The sequence below is a fragment of the Myzus persicae genome, unplaced genomic scaffold, assembly GCF_001856785.1.
Source record: "Myzus persicae strain clone G006 unplaced genomic scaffold, MPER_G0061.0, whole genome shotgun sequence".
In the NCBI taxonomy this organism is placed as follows: domain Eukaryota; kingdom Metazoa; phylum Arthropoda; class Insecta; order Hemiptera; family Aphididae; genus Myzus; species Myzus persicae.
In genome coordinates, this window is record NW_019103942.1 from 1 (window position 1) to 20,499 (window position 20,499).

Genomic DNA, 20,499 nt, shown 5'->3' on the forward strand with positions numbered 1-20,499 from the left:
ATTGGTATGCAGGCATATGTACATATTTACAAATCGTCGAATCCGTGGGCCGCGGTAGTTCTATGGTGGTAGGGATAAGACAGAAGCGCCAACTTGATGAATGAAAAAAAAACGAGACCGAAAACGAGAAAACCAAACCTTTTCGTTATTATGTCGTTGCGATCCCGTCCGTATACTTCCCTGAAGGCCTTGACACGACGTTATCCATAAATAGCAATGTGCAGTCGTGTAATCGTGATTCTACGGCGTTAGTGTGCGTGTACGGACGATGAATGTGGAGTGGTACTACATTACGACGCCCGTGAGTCGTGACTCCTTCCTGTGGTAGCAAGAGGTTGTAGGTAGTCGGTTTCCGGAACGTTCTAATTTTGGCGCGTGGGAGTACCTGCATAACATTATAACGCCTACAGCTTACCGAATATGAAGTGAGTAGAAAAGAAAATAACAAGAACGGGCACACACCCATTTATTATTATTATATTCGTAGTCCTCGTCTGCGAGTTTCGTTCATTCATTAAATTGCTTACCTGTCTACATTTATTCGTTTTCATCCACAGGCCACCACAAGCAGTTGCTACAGCCGACGAATAACGACTACATCAGATCTCGATGCCTGGGTAAGTGTCACAACCCCGGACGAAACCAGCCCGTCTTAACCGATACCCCGTTTCAGCGTAACAATGTCGTTCAGTAACATGTCGTGCTCCCGCTGCGGGGACGGCTTCGACCCGCACGACAAAATTGTCAACTCGCAGGGTGAGTTGTGGCATCCGCAGTGTTTCGTGTGAGTAGTTCTGAATTCCTTTTATTTTCCGGGATTATGACAGTGAGATGATTTACTAATGACATTTTGTTTTGTTTTCTATTCACAGATGCTCTCAGTGTTTCCGGCCATTCCCTGATGGTCTGTTTTATGAGTTTGAAGGTCGCAAATACTGCGAACATGACTTTCAAGTACTGTTTGCACCCTGTTGCGGCAAATGCGGTGAATTCGTCATCGGCCGTGTCATCAAGGCGATGTCTGCTTCTTGGCATCCAGCCTGCTTTTGCTGCGCAGTGTGCAACAAGGAACTAGCTGACCGTGGTTTTGTCCGTAATCGCAATAGAGCTCTGTGTCACGAATGTAATGCTGCAGACAAAGCGGTTTTGTCTGGTAGACACATATGTTTCAAGTGCCAGTATGTGAAGAGTGAAATAAATCAACCATTTCCAACTGTACACTAAATGTCCTACATTTCATTGTTTTAGTGGTGTTATCGATGACAAACCATTACGGTTCAGAGGTGAGGTCTATCACGGGTATCATTTCAATTGCACAGCTTGTGGGATTGAACTGAATTCAGATGCTCGTGAATTGAAGCATAGATCTGGTTATACAGCTAACGAAATGGTATGAAACAATTATGCTGTATTAAATCTATTGAAAATAAAATAACTTTATTTGATTTTATTATTTTTAGAATGAGTTGTACTGTCTGCGATGCCATGACAAGATGGGTATTCCAATTTGTGGTGCATGTCGACGACCAATTGAAGAACGTGTTGTAACAGCACTTGGTAAACATTGGCATGTAGAACATTTTGTATGTGCTAAGTGCGAAAAACCGTTTTTGGGTCATAGGCATTATGAAAGAAAAGGTTTAGCTTATTGTGAAACTCATTATCATCAACTATTTGGTAATTTATGCTTTGTATGCAATCAAGTAATTGCTGGTGATGGTAAGTACTAGAATAAAACAATTTGATATATTTAAATTTGTCACCAATAATTATTTTAATTTTCAGTGTTTACTGCTTTGAACAAAGCTTGGTGTGTGCATCATTTTGCATGTTCATTCTGTGATCAAAAAATGACACAAAAGACAAAATTCTACGAATGTGACTTAAAACCAGCATGTAAGAAGTGCTATGAAAAATTTCCATCAGAATTCAGGCGTAGATTACGCAAAGCATATGATAATACACCAAAAAAATCGACATCTGCTTGAAATTTCCCATAACTTTTATAAGTTATCACAGTATTTTTAACGGTAACATAATAAATTGAGAAATTAAAATATTAACCAATGACAATCACAAATTCTAATTAAGTAGCAACTTTGCTATACAACTTATAATGATTTATTGTTATGTTTGGCATTAAATTGCGCTACCTGCATATGCTTGGTATTTTATAAACAAATTGCAAATCTGTTAGGGCGCATTAACTTGAATTTAGATAATTATTTTTATACACATACATTATTTTTATTAAATATTTGATGTTTATTTATTAAGGAAAAGAATTATTAATAAATTCATATTTTACATATTAGACATTTTCTGTTTTGTCATAATAATTGACATAATCATAATTCTATTTTGATGTAATGATTAATTTATTAATTTTATAGTAATACAGATTTATTTGATTATAGACTAATTTTTGCGTTTTATTTTATGTACATTTCATACTTAGTAATTATTTATATTGATCTTGAGTATAAAATATGCTGAAAAAATCTATTACATTCAAGAACCTACAATATTATAAAGAATGGTGTTGCACAATTTCTTCCAAGTCCATATTATAAAATATAAATAAAATAACAGTATTTGATATCAGCACAGTACAACGCATTTAGCATTTACACTTGTACATTTATAATATAATAGTATTAAAGCTGTTAGAAGTCCACAGATACTCACTTTTTTATTGACAGTTACGGATACCTGTGGATCTAAAACTGTTTTAGTGCTTTTGTATAGAAGTACTGACTGACTAATGAAGTGTAAACTAAAATAATATTAGTTAATGATCTAACTTAGTGCAACATTTTGTGATGTTAAACCAATACGGCAATACACCTTTATATATTTGCTTAAAATGTTGTATGATGTTAAAATAGTTTTCGATCAATTGATGTTTGTATTTAAAATAACTCAAACTATTAGTAAGAAACTGAGAATTTTTGAACTTCCTAACTTTTTTTATTACATCATATAATTGGCTACTATAATAACTATATAGATATATTTTATTATACATAAATATCTTATTAGTTATATGTCGAACAATCACTACTGAAGAACTTTTTTTATCCATTTTTATCTCATATACCTCTCATAACTTATCCTAGTTTTCTACATTGCTACTTAATTTTTATAGTCTACTAAAATCACTACTATAGAATATAGATTGTACTGTCTTTAATCATGACTACAACTGACTGACTAAAGACTTATTACATTATATTAAAAATGTTTTCTTAACCTAGTTTTTAATTCTAATGTTCATGTATTGCAATAGGTAGCATTGTAGCAACATTATGCTATACCCTAACTCAGTGGCGGATAGGCCCTCCGGGAATTCTGAATTTTCCCGGTAGGCCCTATCCTGTGTTGACGTATGGGGGCCCTAGTATCATTTATCAAGTACTGAAGCTTGCATGATGAGAATTGAAAATGATTTTAATAAAGATGCGAATTGACTAATTTAATATATTTAACCTCTCTACAAGAAAAATACCATTATCATCAAGATATAAACAATATTTATTAAAAACTAATATTATATTAGTGATTAAGCTGGACGTCAAAACGCTTACCAGTCGCATTCCCGCATTTTAAAAGACTATCTTTTTCACTTCTTTATCTTTCATTATATTTAGGTTCACACAGATGAATTGACCAACGAAAATGTTCGACAACAACAACACTATCATAATACATTATACATTAACACATTGCTACAATCCTATTTTAAAGTTTATCGAAACAGGATATATTTTTAACCGTGCATTATACAAGTTGTATTAACTTTTATTCCAAGTGTGAAACATGAAAAATAAAAAATTAAAAGGACATCACAACAACACTAGATAGTAGAACGTATTTAAGTTTAGTAGAGTGAGTTAAATATTGATAGTTATATATTGTTATATAGTAATATAGTATACACTATATGACAAGCCACAAGCAAATCGAACAGTAAAATTTGATCGTAATCTTATAATTAGAGTCCGGATTTGTATGCACTCAAAAAGGCCAAAATAGTATGCATTTATGCATCAAAAAACTTCAAAATATGCACTTGATATGCTCTTATTTTTTTTAATAATAAGCAAAAATATGCTCTTATACCCAAAATATATGCATTTTAATATTTTTTTTTAAATTTCTTCCATAAATTATATTTCAACAAAATTAGATAAACTTAATTTTTTAATTATAGACATTGACTTTAAACATTTATTAAAGAACAGTAAATATTTAATAAAGAGCTATCCATGTTTTTATTAAAGTTGGAATAGTGCTTCGACTTTTCGGCATTTTAAAATTTTAATTCATAAATTTACGGTACTCGAATTACGAAATGATATATGGGCACTAGTGCACAATTTACTGGCGATAACATACGGAGAATAACATTTATTTCCCAAAAATACGTAATGAACTAATAATTTCAACGATGAAATTGAAACAAAATAATTGGCTTAATAAACTTTTATACAAAATATGCTTGAATATGCAAACATTTTCAAATATGCAATCATCTCTAAAATATGCATTTATATGCAAAATAAACTTTTTTCTATGCATTATCTGTTACACAAATCGTCCACATTTCTTACTCCCATCGAAATGCATACACTCGTTACAAATATGTAAATGCATACAAATCCGGACTCCACTTATAATAATATCGATAAATGTTTATAATGAAGATGATCGTCGACTGTATTATTTTAATTATTACACATTATCAGTTGTCCACTTTGGTCTTCGGTATACCATTAGGGTAGAAGATGTATCATATCATTATGACGATTGTTCGGATACTTGCGTTGGCTGCAGTATAAATAATTTCATATTTTTTATAACAAGTTTAGTGTTAACCTAAAATGGTTAAGCGGGGAGAAAGAACCAAGAATGCTACTGTTAAAAATCAAATTTTCACCCAAGAAAATTCGTATTTATTTTATCGATATGAACATATTATAATATTAAAATAAATTATGTTTTGAAAACAAAAAAAGGGTAAGTGGATGTCGCTCTGCTGTACATTAGGTGTCTAGAAAGTAGAAGGTCGCTGTAATGGATGGTATTAAATTTGAATTCAATGATTTAATATCAATATATCATTGTTTATGAAAAACGATTCTGAGCCGAGACGATATGTGAGTCTACGATTTTTATATATACCTATTGTAATTACTTAATATTAATATGGTAGCCGAGAAGTTGAATTAATATTATTCTTAAATTATCAATGATGCTGGAAAAATATTAAATATACTTATGTAAAATTGAGCTACCATTACCTTATTATACAGGTAACGAGTATGACGTATCAACGTATTAATTTAACAATACCTAATAAATTTATATTTTAATTAAAATATCAGTTAGAACTTTAGAAGTTGCTTTTCATATTACTAAAAACTGTGATTACTTTTTTATCACAAAAAGTACTTATGTGCTGTAACAAGTGCCTCGTCGTCAACCGTCGTCGATCTTGCGGCTGTCGTGGCCGGGCTTCGTCCGCTGCCATGATCGTCTTCGCGTCTTGAGCCAACGCGCCCGCGACTCTCGTCCGCCCCACAGGACAGCCGCGAGACTGAGAACTCTGTATAGCACTATAGCCGTATAGGTGACCAGTAGCCACTTACTTCTAGACATCATTTGCACCACCCATTTGTCATTACGTACCCCCCCCCCCCATGTCACCTCGTCTTATCTGATGCCTTTTTTTGTTTAATTTATATTGTTTACTGTTTTCTTTTGCAATTTATGCTTTGTATTGCATTTTTTCATTCTTTCGGCATACAACTAACTAAAAAATTTTAATAGAGTTAAAAGCATTTTTATACCTATGGTATTTGAACATAGGTACTATTATGAACATTGTTCAATTAAAAATAAAAATGTTGTTTACACAATAAAATGTTGTTTCTTATTTAGTTATTTTCCGTTATACAATTATGATTACGATTTTATTTATTTCAACAGAATAAAGGCTCGTGAAGAATATTAACCAATTTTTTTTATTATTTAGGTACCAAATTTTCAGAAGAAACATGCACTTATCTAGCAGATAATACTAGCAAATCTGTAAAGTGTTGTATCGTTTGTTGTTTTAGTGTCTTAGCTAACTATAATTTATACACTAATACTTTTCCGGTTCTTTAGTTATGATACAAACTAGGTACTTTTATAATTTTCAATCACACAAGTGGGTTGTGAAAGGAGTTTTTCCAAAATAAAATATATTAAAAATTACTTGAGAAACTCAATTACTCAATATTATCTAGAATGTTTTATACTCATGACTCATGAGTGTAGAAAAATATATTTTAACTTCTATTAGTACAGATAATGTAATTGATAAGGTCGCATTAAACGGCAAGTCTTTAAAAAAATCATTAATGTATTAACTTTAAAAAATAAAAAAATCTGTACTATAAGAGTACCTATATTACTTATTATATACCTACCTAGTTTTGTATTGTATTGTTACATCAAAATAATATATGTTGCTCTCTCATTTTTTTGGGGGGCCCTTATTCAAATTACTTTTCGATAGAAAGATATAAATTATAAGCCTATCCACCACTGCGGCCTAACTTAATCTATACAAATTATATTATTTTATCCTTAATACAACAGCATTTAGATTTGATGCTGACTAAATATAATGTTAAGACAATATCATAATTCATAACTAATAAGAAATGAGAACTAAGGACTATTATTTACAAATAAAATAAGATTTAAGTCAGTTAGGAATGTTAGGAACTGGTTGGAGGGTGTGAAGGCCGAAGGGATTGTCCATTTGTCCATGCCCCATACATTACGGAATCGTCATATCGTAGACGAGTATATTAAATTAATATTCTGTGCAAGTTTGTTTAATGTTATCGTAGTAACTACAAACAAGTGATCACTAATCACTAATCGTGGAATAAAAAAGTGATAAATGCCACGACCTAAGATTAAGTCACAAAAAACCTGAGAGTTATATACGAGATATTTTAGAAAATAAGCCGAACCTGACGAGTATGAGAGTACACGTTATATTATACACAGCTTAACGATTTGAGTATTGATGGAATATTTTCATTTTCTTTTGTTCATTGAAATTATTTCAATTGTTAATTACCATAGATGACAGATATTAAAATATTATACAGCCATAGACGCTATACTCGGTATGTAATCATATGTTTTTTTATAGCTTCATACTATAAAGTAAAAATAATATTATATGATATTTTTTTTTTCGAAAAATAATTTATTGTTTTGAATTAGGTACCTACAGGCTTCAACAAAATAGGGGACTATAATCGTTATTTTTCGTTAAAATATCCAATTTTGTCAACAATTTAATATGGATCGTGCATATACATAGCAATTGTTGTACAATTAATGTATTTTTGGTATTAATAGGTTGCTGGTAAGAACAATATATGAGAATCCTTGAATTGAAATATTAAATTCGGAGGATTATTTTCAGAAATATACATTTTATAGCACATAAGTCTAAATAAAACTATTAACAATGAGTCAATGAATGTTAATTGTCAAAAAAAGCTATTAAAATAACCAGTATTTGAATTAATTTGTTAACAATGATTAAGGCTTTAATATTAGCAGTAATCGTGGTCCTTATTATTATTATTATTATTAATTTAATTAACATTTATACTTTTGGCATTTTTCATAATGTTAAACACAATTTATTACACAACCCATCACCATAATTGTGTGTATTTTAAGATGAATAAAGATTAAAATTAAAATTATAACAATTTTAATAATTATTTAATATTTAGCAAAAACTATCTTGAAAAAGTTGAACATCAAGTCATCAAATATAGTACATTGTACATAGTTTAGTAGTTTACAAAACAAATTACAAATATTATGAAATATAATTACCTAGGTATATATATATAAAGCCTATAGGTGTAATTATTTATAAATGTATAGTAATGTATATTTAATATTTATATGTATTTACTATTTTACAAAACAAAAAGAAGGCGGGTTATGTATTAATTTTGTTTGTGTTCCCGATTTATTAATTGCTTGTATTGGAAACCTAGATAGCGCTAGTGTTGACTAGAACTCGAAGCCCGCGCACCCCATTCATCATTCATCATCCTTTCTTGTTATTATCGTTGTTTGGGTTTCCTTATCTCTAATCTCTTGTTCATACTTCATAATACTAAACAAAAAGTCGTTACTCATTAGATGACCGTTCACCGTTGTACTGTTGTAGTTGTTACTTGTTACTTGTTAGTTACTGCTTGCCAGTTGACAACGGTTAAGTTTGTTTAAAACTTTAAAAGTTGTATTGTGTATACAGAAATTCTGAATGCTCATTGCTCAGTAGTGAAGTTGTTAACACGTCTTAATTTCGTTATATTGTTAAAAAGTAAATACAAATTTTCTCATGGCTGAAGATTGTGAGTATGAACGGAATAATATATTATTAAGTTGTGTATTCTAGACTCATTGAATATGAATAAAGAATTTTAACAATTTCGTGCGTTTATGTTTTGAGTTCACCCTAGTATATTATGCCCTGATGTGACGCGGTACTTATTTATTCATATAAAATAGGTTAGGTAGACATAAGTGTGTAGTTCTGATATTTTTAAAAAAATGTTTAAAACAAAAAGGAATTTCATTGTACAAGTTAGGTCATTGATAACACACTCATGTAGAGGGTAATCTTTGGAGGATTATTTCTGTTCTCTTATTTATTGAAGTTGTGGATCATGACATCCAACTACTCCAAGGGAATTTTTAAAACTAGTATTAAAATATTATTGTTTATTTAAATCGATTACACTTAATTATAAATGTATTGCAGTTGATTTATCTTGTACCAACAAGTTTGAAGTGGAATTGGGCTCTTCATTAAGACATTGTTCTAATACTTCCCGTAAACTCAAACAGTTAACTTTGAATGCTGCAGAGTTAAAAATAAATAATCAAGTAAGTTATTGTTGATAGTGAAATATATTTCCAGTTACGCCATTGAATTTTCTCTCTAATATTCATGGCTTCTATTTGCGTATGACAAACATTTTGGTCATTAAATCATGCAAATTTTAAAAATGCATATTGTCTATTCCATTATTTTGTACATTTATTATTATATGATATAATTACACTTTGTGTGTATATTTTTAGATAAACCTGACATGCAAAGAAAATGACATTGATCTAAGTGTTAAAAATATTTTAGATGAAGTGCAAAATTTACGCGGAAAATTAAGTACTATAGAAACAACGGTTGATTGTTCGGATAAGGTTAGTATTACTAATATTACATATTAAAATATAAATCCATGCCAGGGGCATCCGCAGAGAAGGGCCAGTGGGTGCTATTGCACCCACTAGGATTTTTTTTTATAAACCAAAAAATCAATGTATAATAAATGTAAATATGTGATTTTTTATGTATGTATCATATGCATTTAATTTTGCATCCACTGAGCTGATTTTCTGCGGCCGCCCCTGATCCATGCAAAACAAATATTTGTTCCTCAAATGTAATTGAATCTTAATTTTTACAGACTGTATTTAACCTTGGAGAAACGATTCAAGAGCTCGAGAGTGTTGTTAACATTGTGTCAAAAAACAAAAATACAATTTTTACTCACCGTATGTTTTTTAAATTTTGTTTTCATTAATTTATTGGTAATTTTCTATTATTTTTTTTCTTTTAGGTAATCTTTTATAATTTATCTTATTTTATTCAATTATATAATAAGTACCAAGTAGCTTAAAAATAATTATATTTATAATGTCATTTAAACGTGTATGTGATGGATCAGGCAGTGATTTACTCAAAAGTCTTGAGGTACCTTCTCAATTTTAAATATTTATTATTTAAATACCTAGTGTAACTATAATTTTTATGTTATGTAACAGTCACAAAGGATCAGGGAATTACTTGGCATTCAAATACCAGATGGTGAAGCTAAATTGTTATCTAATGGGAAGCTGACTTGTATGATATGTATTCAAAGACCAATTTTTGATACTATTAATGTGCTCTCGATTCACAGAAAAGGAAAAAAACATTTAAATGGTATGTAGTGTTTAAAAACAAAATAAACGTTGATTGCATTTTCAATAAACATAGTATGGGTATTAAATGGGTTAAGTAGATATACATATGTAGTTCTGGTAAATATTTTCAAACAAATACTAAAACAAAAAGTAATTTTATTGTATAAGCTAGGTCAAGTTCATAGCGATCTGTTAAATAGAAAAAAGTAAAATTTATTAAAATTAAATACTTATTGTTTGATCAACTATTTAAGTGGCTTTTATAACTTTGTTTTAATGTACATTATGTGATGATAGTCAACTGCTACTTATATATATATAAAAAAAAGAACAAGTAATATAATAACTATTATTCTTTTTAAATTTAAAATATTAAGTTAAATAAATTAAAATTATTATCTTGAAAATATAATTGTTATTTAATGATTATACTTTTCTTTAATTAGAACTTAGTAAATATTTGGAAAGAAAGGAGGAATTAGAGTTAATAAAGATTAAACAACAACAAAAAAACTGTGTTCAGTCATTTGGTGCTTCGAAAATGTATGCTAGTTCTACAGAACGTAAAACAAAATTGGAACTACCAGATAATGGTAATAACATTTATTTAGTTATTTCATTTTTATATATTCCAATTATTTTTTTTTTTAGATTCAGATAATTCTAAAGAATCTTCCATTGTTTCTCGCTATGTATCTTCAATAAAAAAAAAACCATCTTTACAAGATGTAATAAGCCGTGCAAGAAAACATCCTTACCAGCAACCGGTCTCTAATTCACATACCATAGTGTCCAAAATTACCCTAGATATCACTCAATCTATAAAGCCTTCCACTAATAAAGAAATTGAGTGAGTATAAGAAAAAATTTGTTTAATATATTTCTGAAGAAACATTTTAAAATAGTAAACATAATATTGACATGTCTTTTTTATTGCTAACAATGTTCACAGAATTGGTTGGATAAAAAATTCTGACGGATCATGGTCTAAGGATCCACAAGCTGAATTTGATTCTGATGATGACTGGTAAGCATTAATTATGATTGCCTAGTAACAATTTTTAAATAATAAAAATATATTGCTTGAAATTGAAAGTAAGTGTTAGTCTAAAATTATTAGACAAACTAGAGAGCTATTATTATCCCAAAAACTGGAAGTCTAGTGACTGCTGTCGGTGATACAATGATAAGCCACGATGTTCCTAAAACATTGTTTACAATTTTACTCTTATTTTATTAATATATTTAGGTATAAGAAGAAATTAATGTGATTCAAATTTGGATATATTACCATGCATTCTTTGTCACCAACAAAATTTGATTTTCTTTCAGTTGCATGAGAATACTTTTCATCATCACAACTTTTGCTTCTCCTGTAAAGTATCCATATATTATAATGTATAAACAAGAGTAAATGTTTTAATTTTAATAACTAAAGTATTTTGTTTATTTACATTGATAGTTTTCTGATTTGAAGATTTTCCTTAGTGCTTGTCTCTATTATATCATCATTATTTGGAGTCCTGCAACATATTGTAAATTCATGATTAGTAACTAAATATATTTATTCAATTTTTAAATATATATATATATTTACGAGCCACTTTTGCTACTAGTTCTGTTTCTAACAGTTTCCAATAACTGTGATGAAGATGCCGTCATTTTGGCTTGTAATAGCTGCAAATATATGCAATAAAACATTATACATTATTTTAGTTTTAAATATTTTATGTATCAATCATAAGATCTGAATTATTATTTGTAAATACTCACAGGCCATGATGTTGCACGCATTTCTCTGAGATCAATATTTCTGAAGAATTCAGTCATGACTAACTGTTCGATTGTAGGTACTTGACCCATAGGATTTTTAAACACATAGTCCATTATTTCAACAACCTGTAAAATCATAAATCTATAACATTGTATAGTGATATTTCAATTAAATATTAAAATTATTAAATTAATTATTAATAGTTTGAATTTTAAGTTATTAAATTTGCATAGCAATAATAGCTAAAATAAAAACTAAAATATGCTAGTGCCCAAAATGTTTTAGATATAATGTTTATTTGAATGTTAAATTTTTTTACTTGAGGATAGTGAGCAATATCTCGTAAATTAATGTCACTGGGTTCTGGAGTAAGCAATTCATATCCTGCTGCCATTTCAAAGAGGACATGACCTAAATAAATGTTTGTTTTTTTTTTCAGATTTTTGTGCAAATTATTTATAAGATAATTTTATACCGAAACAAATGACATCAATTGCCGAAAAATCATCTAATATGAAATTACCACTCATAACAATGGGTTGAATTCTTGATGTAAAACCAAGTAGAGAATTTTCTAGGCCTGTGATCCTTTGTAAGATTAATCAATACATTTTTAATTATGATTTAATTATGTTTTATTTTTTGAAAAAATACCTGGCCACGCCATTCTGAAGAATTACATTGCCAGAATGTAAATTACAATCATGTGGAAACTTTCTCTCCTTGAGAAATAAAAGTGCTTCTAAAATCTGACGGCCAAGTCTTTGTATTTGTGACAAAGGCAAACCTTCGCTGCGCTGTCCATACTTATCGCTCCAATCATCATGCCAGCAACTCTAAATTATTTGTATCATTAAATTATAATAACTATATTCAAGATATTATTTTAATAATTATACCTTATAGATAAGATCTTTGAGACTTCCCTTACTGTTAAAAGGTAACACTAATGTAATAAATGTTGTTTCTGGATCGGTCGCTCCTTCAACAAACTCTACGTCCAATACGGGATATATATACGGATGTTGTAATGTTAGAAAAAGATCTAGTATAGTTCGTCTGGTATCTGGTGTGCATTCAAGAACGCTTTTGGGATTCTTGGGCACAAGTGTCAAAAGACGTTCTGTTTTGACAGACCCATCACGTACTACAAACCAATGTTTGTCCACCCTAAGTTCAAAGTTTATAACAATATTGTTATTTTATTTTATACCATGTAGAATCCAGGTTTTGTTAACTGTCTAATGAACTAAAGTAGCTACTATAAGTATATAGTTATTTATTTAGCTTTAAATTTTTATCATAATTGTAATTATTACCTCGATCCGATGTCGTTGAGGTGTTGTAGAAGAGCGTATCGAGGACAGAACCTTAAGTAATGCTTACATGCATTTTGAGCATGTTGACGGGCTTTACGTTCCAGTTCCATCCGTTCCTGTCCCATTGAGTCCGGTTCCAACGCCGTGTACTGATACCGGCTGCCATTTCTACAATGCACAACAAACCGGAAGTGAGGGATCGTTATATTCTAAGATTCTATTCATCGGCAATAAAATTTCGTCTTGTGGGGAGGAGCCGAGGGCGTGCAACAAAAAGAGGATGAAGTTTCCCTAACTTGTGTCCGCGATCAAATTTACAGTTGTCACACAACTCCTCGAAATGTTTGGGAGGTTCGGGCCTGGACCACCATGCAAGCCGGAACCTAAACGGACATACAGTCCTCGATCTGACGACACTGCGGTCGGGCTTTCGGGACGCGACGCGTCCGTTCACCCTGTGAACAGGTCGCCCGGAACCCGAGTCCGCTGGCGATGGCATAATTTCGATACAATTTTCCGATCGGGGCGAACGTGGCAACACGGATATGATCGTACGAGTGTTGTTGTTGTGGCTGCTGTTCGGCCAAGGCATTTTGCGTTGCACTGCAAGTTGCTGTAATATTATAAGTTCATACGCGGTTTTTGTAAATATTAAAACTGGCTCTGTTTTACTGGTCGTCGACATGAAAAGTATTTTTCAGTATTTTAATATAGACGAATAATATACATGGTGTTGTGGGAATTAACCACGGTCATTATCTGTGTGCACACGAACAATAGCACAAATATATCGCGTGAGTTCGAGCTTTATGCAAGTCAAATGCTAACGTTGACTTTGGACCACACATGAACACGCTGTACGCCAATGGCTATTATAAATATAATATATGTACACACGACTGTAGGGTGGGCCACATGCGTTAATATTCATGACACATGATATTTATATTTTTAATAATTTATGAATTATTATTGTGTCGTAACAATAATTATAGGATATTAGCTTAGAAATCCCATACACATATAAATATATATAAACATATAATATAATATGTATAAATTATGTGATGTATAAAATATAAATTATAAGGTCGATAAATTTTACTCGTTAGGTAAATTTTAAAAAATGTTTTGTTAACCTAAAACAACTTTTTTTAACTTTTATTATTATCGGGTGTCCTGCTATAATTAAATATTGGTACCTACCAGTGTAATAAGTAATAACTTCATATTAGAAGGTACTATTTAATTTTTTTAATTAATCATTTGTAGTCAATAATATTCGAGTATAGGTAGTGGGAACAGTAGGTAACTATTTATATATTTTACAAAATATAACTTTATAAGTTATACCTAATTAATTTAGATATACACTGTAATAGTATGTATAGTTAACTTACGAGCAAGCTTTTCTAATCCAATAAGCTAAAAACCCCAGAAGGCCGAATCCACTGACAAGTGCCACAGTCATTACCTGAAATAAACAATCATATGTTTAGATATGCAGGATAGATAGTTAAAAATGATAAGTTATTCTTAAAAAATTGAGGGTCACCAAAATCATAATTTGGCATTTTTTTTTCTAGTTAATGCGTCACGATTATGTATAATAGTTGAGTGTACCTCAGTACACTATATTATACGATTTAGTAAAATAAATAATCTTAGTATTTAAAAAACCAATATTTGTTTTAGTTAAAAATAGGTACAGCTAACCCATTGACTATATTGTTTATTTTGTACAAAAAATAACCGATTGTTGATTATTATATAAATCAAAATATATTTGAATTCAACAATATATATTTATTATTATAATTTGTATTATTGTTTATAAAATATACCTATAGATAAGTAGGGGCCTGGTTGACGCTTGTCCCTCCTCGATAACTAGGAAGATACCTACTTTAGATTTTGCCAACCACCTCCTAAATTGTATTAATCGTATTTTATCTAAAATAAATTAAATAATTTGATATGGTTCATTCTTACTAATAATTTATAAAGTCATAACAGTACTCTTTTAGATTCAGATCGGAGCGATGTACCTATGTATTGATTTTACAATGGTGTAGTGTGTTTTCTTGTGTATGGATAATTTGAGGGCGGTTTCTGATAGAAAATTAGATTTAGTTTATATATTTGAGTGATAAAAAAATTTTTTTTTAAAAACGGATTGTTTACCCAAAATTTCAATAAAATATTCAAATCTTTTTTAGTTATTTTTCAATTTTTTTTAATGTTGATAAAAAAAATTCGCTGGGTCAAAAAGTTTTGAAATTCGACATGAAGTTCCTGATAAGTTGTTCATTTATCATTTAATAAATATTGAAAATATTATATACTCTTACAATTTTTACATAAATGTATACACTTCGAAATTCATAACAATTTTTGTTTCTATACCTAATATTTTGAAATGTAATACAAAATTCCTCATAAGTTTTTCTACTTTTAACAAAAAAAAAGTTTACTAGAAATTCATATTAATTGTTTATAAGTGTTCCAAGTTTTTTTTCACGACTGGATATTTACAGGTAAAATAGTTTTCGCAACGAACCATTTTCTTATTTCCTTAGTTGTAACAAATTCAAAAGCAAATAACCGTAAACACTTGACATTTTTATAAAATGTTTATTTTATGATTTCATATATTATACATGATAAAGTTTTTCAAAATATTTTGTTTATTTGAGCTATATATAGACATTTTTCATTTTCTTAGTTTTAATTCTACGTTTTTTCGCTGGATCAAAAAGCTTGAAAATTAAGTAGGTATAAGGTCCAAGTTTTTATTATACCAATTTAAAAATATTAAAAATACTAAGTCATTTTTTTTATACAAGCATCATTTACACTTGCCCAATTTATTTTATTATTGATAGGTAGATGGCCGTGGGCCGTGGCAATTTAAAATACTGAATACTATTTAATAGAGGGATTGCAAATAAATTATCAAGCTCACTAATTTCTAAAATATTGCACAATGCGTGACTACTGGCTGATGCTTGTCGCCGCCTGTCGTAGGTATGTATGTTTAGTAACATACCTATATTATTATGTGTGTGAGAATATTGCGTATAAAAATAGACATGAGTCTTGACATTTACTGTGTCCGTTAAAAAATAAAACCTTTACGAGGGACTCTTAAATCTATAATTAAAAGGATGACAGTTACTATTTGTTTTCCCTCTTTTACCTAGCAAGTGCATTATACCTAATATAGTAACTACATTTAGTATTTAAAAATTCAGGACTATAATATCATGGAGAACTCGTTTGTTATTTGTTAGCTTTTATAGGTATGAGAGAAAATTGACTTATAGAACATAAAGTTAAGAAGATTAACTTTGAAGTAAGTTGGTTTCTTAGTGGTATTAGTATTTTTCTGTTAAATGATAGATATTTTTAAATATTAATATTTTACATATTCATAACTTGCATAAATATTGTGAAACAACCTACTTTCACAGATGGGTAATATTGATAAAATAAAATTTGATGTTGATGGGTAAGTTCACTGTATATTTACTGTAATATTAAAGTTATCAACATAAGGTTGGATCTGCTAAATTAAAATTGTTTGTTCTGAGTGATGGCAAGAATCTCTCAGTCATAAAGAGGTACAGATTCCTCACACCACACATATATCCATACATAATAAATAATGATGTTCACTGCAAAGTGCTTGGGATGTGATTGGGAACTATTTTTGTAAATAATGTACACATACCTTACTTTTAAAAGCGTGGCAATCTAATTTAATATATTTTTTGTATCCTTAACATTTTTAATAAATTAAGTAGGTATATAATATACAAAAAATAATGGAATTTTGAGATTATGGTAATATTTGGATTAATTTTTTTTTTTAATATAATATAATTTATTACATTATTTCTAAATAATAATTTCACAATAAGCGGTGTATTTGTTAGGTACTTATATTATGTAGTATTTAAAAATATTCATGATAGATATTTGTGTAGCGTACATTCAAATTAATGTTGTCCCCCTACCACAATCATCACTACGGATCCGTCCCTGAGCCTCAACTTTGACCTTTCCCTAGAAGTTCATATTTTGTGGGCCTTGACCGATGGACCAACAATTTCCTAGCTTATACGTAAATAATATATAATAATAAAACGTTGACTGGAAAAACGATTAATTTCATTTAAAATTATTTTGTGGGTATAAACTATATGCCTAAGCATATATAAAATATATTATGTTATTTTAAATTTTTCAAGTGTAATATCAACTACAGAATTCATAATTAATTGGATATCAGCTCAGTAGCGTACTATTTGTTTTCATTTTTCTCTTACTGACCAATGACCATAGGTAGTAGTATAATACATCGGTATTAGGTACAATATTATGATTAATGAGTTATTCATAATGTTTACGGATCCCTACCGTGTAGTACGATACGACCAAATCGATTCCCACTGGCTGGTCGATTCTCCTTCCGGGCAGAGCTACCTGGACCGTCATTCTAGAACGCCGGACGTGATCGACTGCCGCAGCCGCTCTCAAAGCGCGCCCACGGTCGTCTTTCGATTACTTCCGGTGTTCTCCGCCATCTCCTGTGTAATATATTATATTATAGTTCATAAGCGTTCGGTACAGTATTATAGTATGATTCAAACATACCTGATAAGTAATTTTTTATGCAAATAGATATGTATAAATAAATAAACCTAACATTTTTATGTATTGTGTACTGTGTAGGTATTAATATTTTGTAAGTAGGTACACTGCAAAAAAGGTATCGAAGTAGCGGTGGGATGTGATGGGTCGGTATAGTGGTAGTTCAATAGATATACAATGGGGTATAATTATTATTCCTCCAGATTTGCCATTTTTTGTTTACACATACATTTCGTCCACTTTTTATACGTCCTCGGCGAATCACAGTATCACACCACCGCGCCATACCTAACCTAACATCGATTATAAGCTACTATATAAATACCTCTATAATATTATGATAATAGATTCGTACATCTATAGTAATTTGTATTTAATCTTTCAACACTTACCTAATAAAAATTACCAATTTGTTGTGCATCACTATCACTGCTGTAGAATGCTAGTTATATTATGTATACATACGTGCATATAATAAATATTCACACTCACATAGGTATTAGATACTACAATTTAATATATTAATAGGTGTAGAGTTCAGCCACTATGCCTACACTTAATAATACCTGAGTGTAAATGTACATAGGAAAGTAGTCGGTTCATCTCTACCTGCCCCGCGCAAACAAAGTACCTACACTGTTACTCACCCTTTATTGATTCCATGTATAAAGTGCGCGTTTTTGTATGATTAGTAGAGTATACTCCTGCTTCAGTGTATGTGTACACTGTACATGTATAGCATATAAGTCGAACTCGAGTTTTGATCACGATCGTAAGTTGTATATACCTACTATCGATAAATATTGTACGAATATAATTTGTTGTTGTGTTTTGTTTACGAACAAAACAAGCGTTTGTAAATAGGGACGACACTGGCGTTATATATATTGAACGCTGCTATTTCCGAATAATAAGCTGCAGCGAGAGGTAAGGGCGCAAGTCTGGTTTTGACGCGAGTGCGCCAGTGCGATGTCCTAAATCGTGCCGCGCGGCATAGTGTGGGGCATACCTACCACCAGTACCTCTGTTTTGGAGGGAAAACAATTTGCCAGAAAAATTAAAATGTATCCGGTCTACCGGCCGCAGTAAAACACCGTGTACAGTGTACACTGTATGTATAAATATACAATACAGGTATACCAATAGGTAACCTATAGGCTATATTACTGGTTATAAAGTAATTATTATTGTTTAAGACGTTGATGTTAAAAATATATTTTATCAGCCAAATTTGTTTGCGAATTCTGCAAAGTATATAACACTTAAACACTGTTGTGATTCATTTGGACACTTATTGTCAAATGGATATAATATTCAAAGGTGGGCAAGTAAATTAGATAAATTAACTTGAGTTAGTTAAATTAATTAATTATAATCCAAGGTCGTACAAAATAAATAAGTTTTGTGTATAAAAATAATTAAGCTTATTCTTTGGTTGTACCAATCACTGATAGTTGATAAATAATGACGTGAACTTAATGCCCTAAAGTACCTTAACAAATGCATTAAAAATGTCAAAAAAATGCAATAAAATATGCACTTAAAATGCAAAAAATTCAATATAAAATACCAAAAATTTTAGTATAAAATTAATTTAAAACCGTTTTAATTTAATTTTTATATTTATATTAATATTAGTTACGGGATATTATACATTAGTACATTACATGCATAACAAGTGTTTATTTAACAAAAAAAAAATAGTAAAAATGTTGATTGAATTTGAATTTTCTATACTTGATATTCACCTGAAACATTTTTTAAAAACTTTAGAAATAAATAATTTAAAAATAACTCGTGTAGTTATCTAGCAATTGCCTTGTTTTATCGACGTATATACAGCTTGAGTACAAAAACAAATTTTTTTCAAACATTTTTACCGTCAATTGTCGGAACTTGATTGAAAATACTGGAAAATTAACTAAACATATGACCAAAAAATGCACAAAAATGACCTAAAAAATTAAAAATGTTAAAAATGCAAAAAATGCAAAATAAAAGTTGCATAAATGAATTCGTAGTTCCATAATTCTAATTATGTACTCACAAAGCTACGTTTAACAACCACCAAAAAAATGCACTTTCCTACAAATTCACAGCCCTACTGATAAATATTAGCAGCTCCTACGCACCACCACCATAAGAATAAGAAATTATAATTGGTATCAATAAGTTGCATATACTAAAACTATTAGGGGCAATTTAGGTTGACATTTTATAATATAATATTATGCAGTCGTGTAATTATGTAAAAAATACTTTTGAAAGTACAGGTACGTATTTACATTAAAATATTCTTTTATGATCTAATAAAATAAAACTGACATAATAATATTAAATAATTAATAAGTTAGTATTAACTTTGAAGATAGTATGGTACTGGTACATTAGTACATGGCAAGTTCTTAGTAAGGGTATTTTAATTGTCATACACTTTTATTTTTATACCAATACATACATGGGTATGTGCAATGGCCTAGTCAAGAGGGGGACAGAGGAGGGTATTGCCACACCCAAGTCCATAGTTAACAAATATATTAAAAATGAATGTTTAACAAAATTTTTAATTGGGTTAAAAATTAAAAAAATACACTTGGTTGGCCCTTCCTCCCTGATGACATTTTTGCCTATACCCTTAGTATTATGTTGTTTTTATACTATCGATATATACCTAAACGTATA

At 30.0% G+C, this 20,499-nt stretch overlaps 3 protein-coding genes across 6 annotated transcripts; 2 read left to right on the forward strand and 1 right to left on the reverse strand.

Annotated features, from left to right (window-relative positions):
- The first annotated feature begins 26 nt into the window (after positions 1–26).
- LOC111036709 (LIM and senescent cell antigen-like-containing domain protein 1) lies at positions 27–2,422 on the forward strand. The gene is made up of 7 exons (XM_022318838.1): positions 27–425; positions 558–617; positions 674–784; positions 873–1,178; positions 1,249–1,390; positions 1,461–1,719; positions 1,786–2,422. Exons 2-7 carry the CDS (start codon positions 610–612, stop codon positions 1,986–1,988), a joined length of 1,029 nt encoding a protein of 342 aa, XP_022174530.1. The 5' UTR covers positions 27–425; positions 558–609; the 3' UTR covers positions 1,989–2,422.
- A 7,147-nt stretch (positions 2,423–9,569) lies between these two features.
- Positions 9,570–12,407, forward strand: LOC111036708 (sodium channel modifier 1-like). Of its 2 annotated transcripts, none has more exons than XM_022318837.1 (7): positions 9,570–9,657; positions 9,723–9,856; positions 9,928–10,087; positions 10,515–10,661; positions 10,720–10,918; positions 11,021–11,095; positions 12,282–12,407. In XM_022318837.1, coding segments are annotated over exons 2-7 (639 nt in total). In that variant the 5' UTR covers positions 9,570–9,657; positions 9,723–9,799; the 3' UTR covers positions 12,283–12,407. The 2 variants fall into 2 exon arrangements, with proteins under 2 accessions (XP_022174529.1, XP_022174528.1); XM_022318836.1 differs by lacking the exon at positions 12,282–12,407 and adding an exon at positions 11,318–11,354.
- LOC111036707 (slowpoke-binding protein) lies at positions 11,138–18,733 on the reverse strand. Of its 3 annotated transcripts, none has more exons than XM_022318833.1 (13): positions 18,465–18,733; positions 17,584–17,753; positions 14,562–14,635; positions 13,162–13,329; positions 12,742–13,012; positions 12,497–12,678; positions 12,318–12,430; positions 12,162–12,253; positions 11,842–11,967; positions 11,666–11,745; positions 11,523–11,591; positions 11,360–11,441; positions 11,208–11,270 (listed from the first exon to the last, which is right to left on the reverse strand). In XM_022318833.1, exons 2-13 carry the CDS (start codon positions 17,659–17,661, stop codon positions 11,208–11,210), a joined length of 1,398 nt encoding a protein of 465 aa, XP_022174525.1. In that variant the 5' UTR covers positions 17,662–17,753; positions 18,465–18,733. The 3 variants fall into 3 exon arrangements, with proteins under 3 accessions (XP_022174524.1, XP_022174525.1, XP_022174527.1); XM_022318835.1 differs by lacking the exon at positions 18,465–18,733 and adding an exon at positions 18,210–18,442; XM_022318832.1 differs by lacking the exon at positions 18,465–18,733 and having other exon boundaries at positions 11,138–11,270; positions 17,584–17,661.
- Positions 18,734–20,499: the final 1,766 nt, after the last annotated feature.

What these genes read in the sequence shown, in the direction of transcription:
- LOC111036708 (XM_022318836.1), top strand. Translation starts at nt 9,800, where the DNA reads ATGTCATTTAAACGTGTATGTGATGGATCAGGCAGTGATTTACTCAAA. An exon ending in ATTTACTCAAAAGTCTTGAG is followed by an intron (nt 9,857 to 9,927) that starts GTACCTTCTCAA and finishes GTTATGTAACAG; the next exon opens with TCACAAAGGATCAGGGAATT. An exon ending in AGGAAAAAAACATTTAAATG is followed by an intron (nt 10,088 to 10,514) that starts GTATGTAGTGTT and finishes TTCTTTAATTAG; the next exon opens with AACTTAGTAAATATTTGGAA.
- LOC111036709 (XM_022318838.1), top strand. An exon ending in TGGCATCCGCAGTGTTTCGT is followed by an intron (nt 785 to 872) that starts GTGAGTAGTTCT and finishes TTCTATTCACAG; the next exon opens with ATGCTCTCAGTGTTTCCGGC. An exon ending in TCAAGTAATTGCTGGTGATG is followed by an intron (nt 1,720 to 1,785) that starts GTAAGTACTAGA and finishes TTTAATTTTCAG; the next exon opens with TGTTTACTGCTTTGAACAAA.
- LOC111036707 (XM_022318832.1), bottom strand. Translation starts at nt 17,661, where the DNA reads ATGACGGTCCAGGTAGCTCTGCCCGGAAGGAGAATCGACCAGCCAGTG. An exon ending in TGGATTAGAAAAGCTTGCTC is followed by an intron (nt 13,330 to 14,561) that starts GTAAGTTAACTA and finishes TGTGCATTGTAG; the next exon opens with AAATGGCAGCCGGTATCAGT. An exon ending in ACTAGTAGCAAAAGTGGCTC is followed by an intron (nt 11,592 to 11,665) that starts GTAAATATATAT and finishes AATATGTTGCAG; the next exon opens with GACTCCAAATAATGATGATA.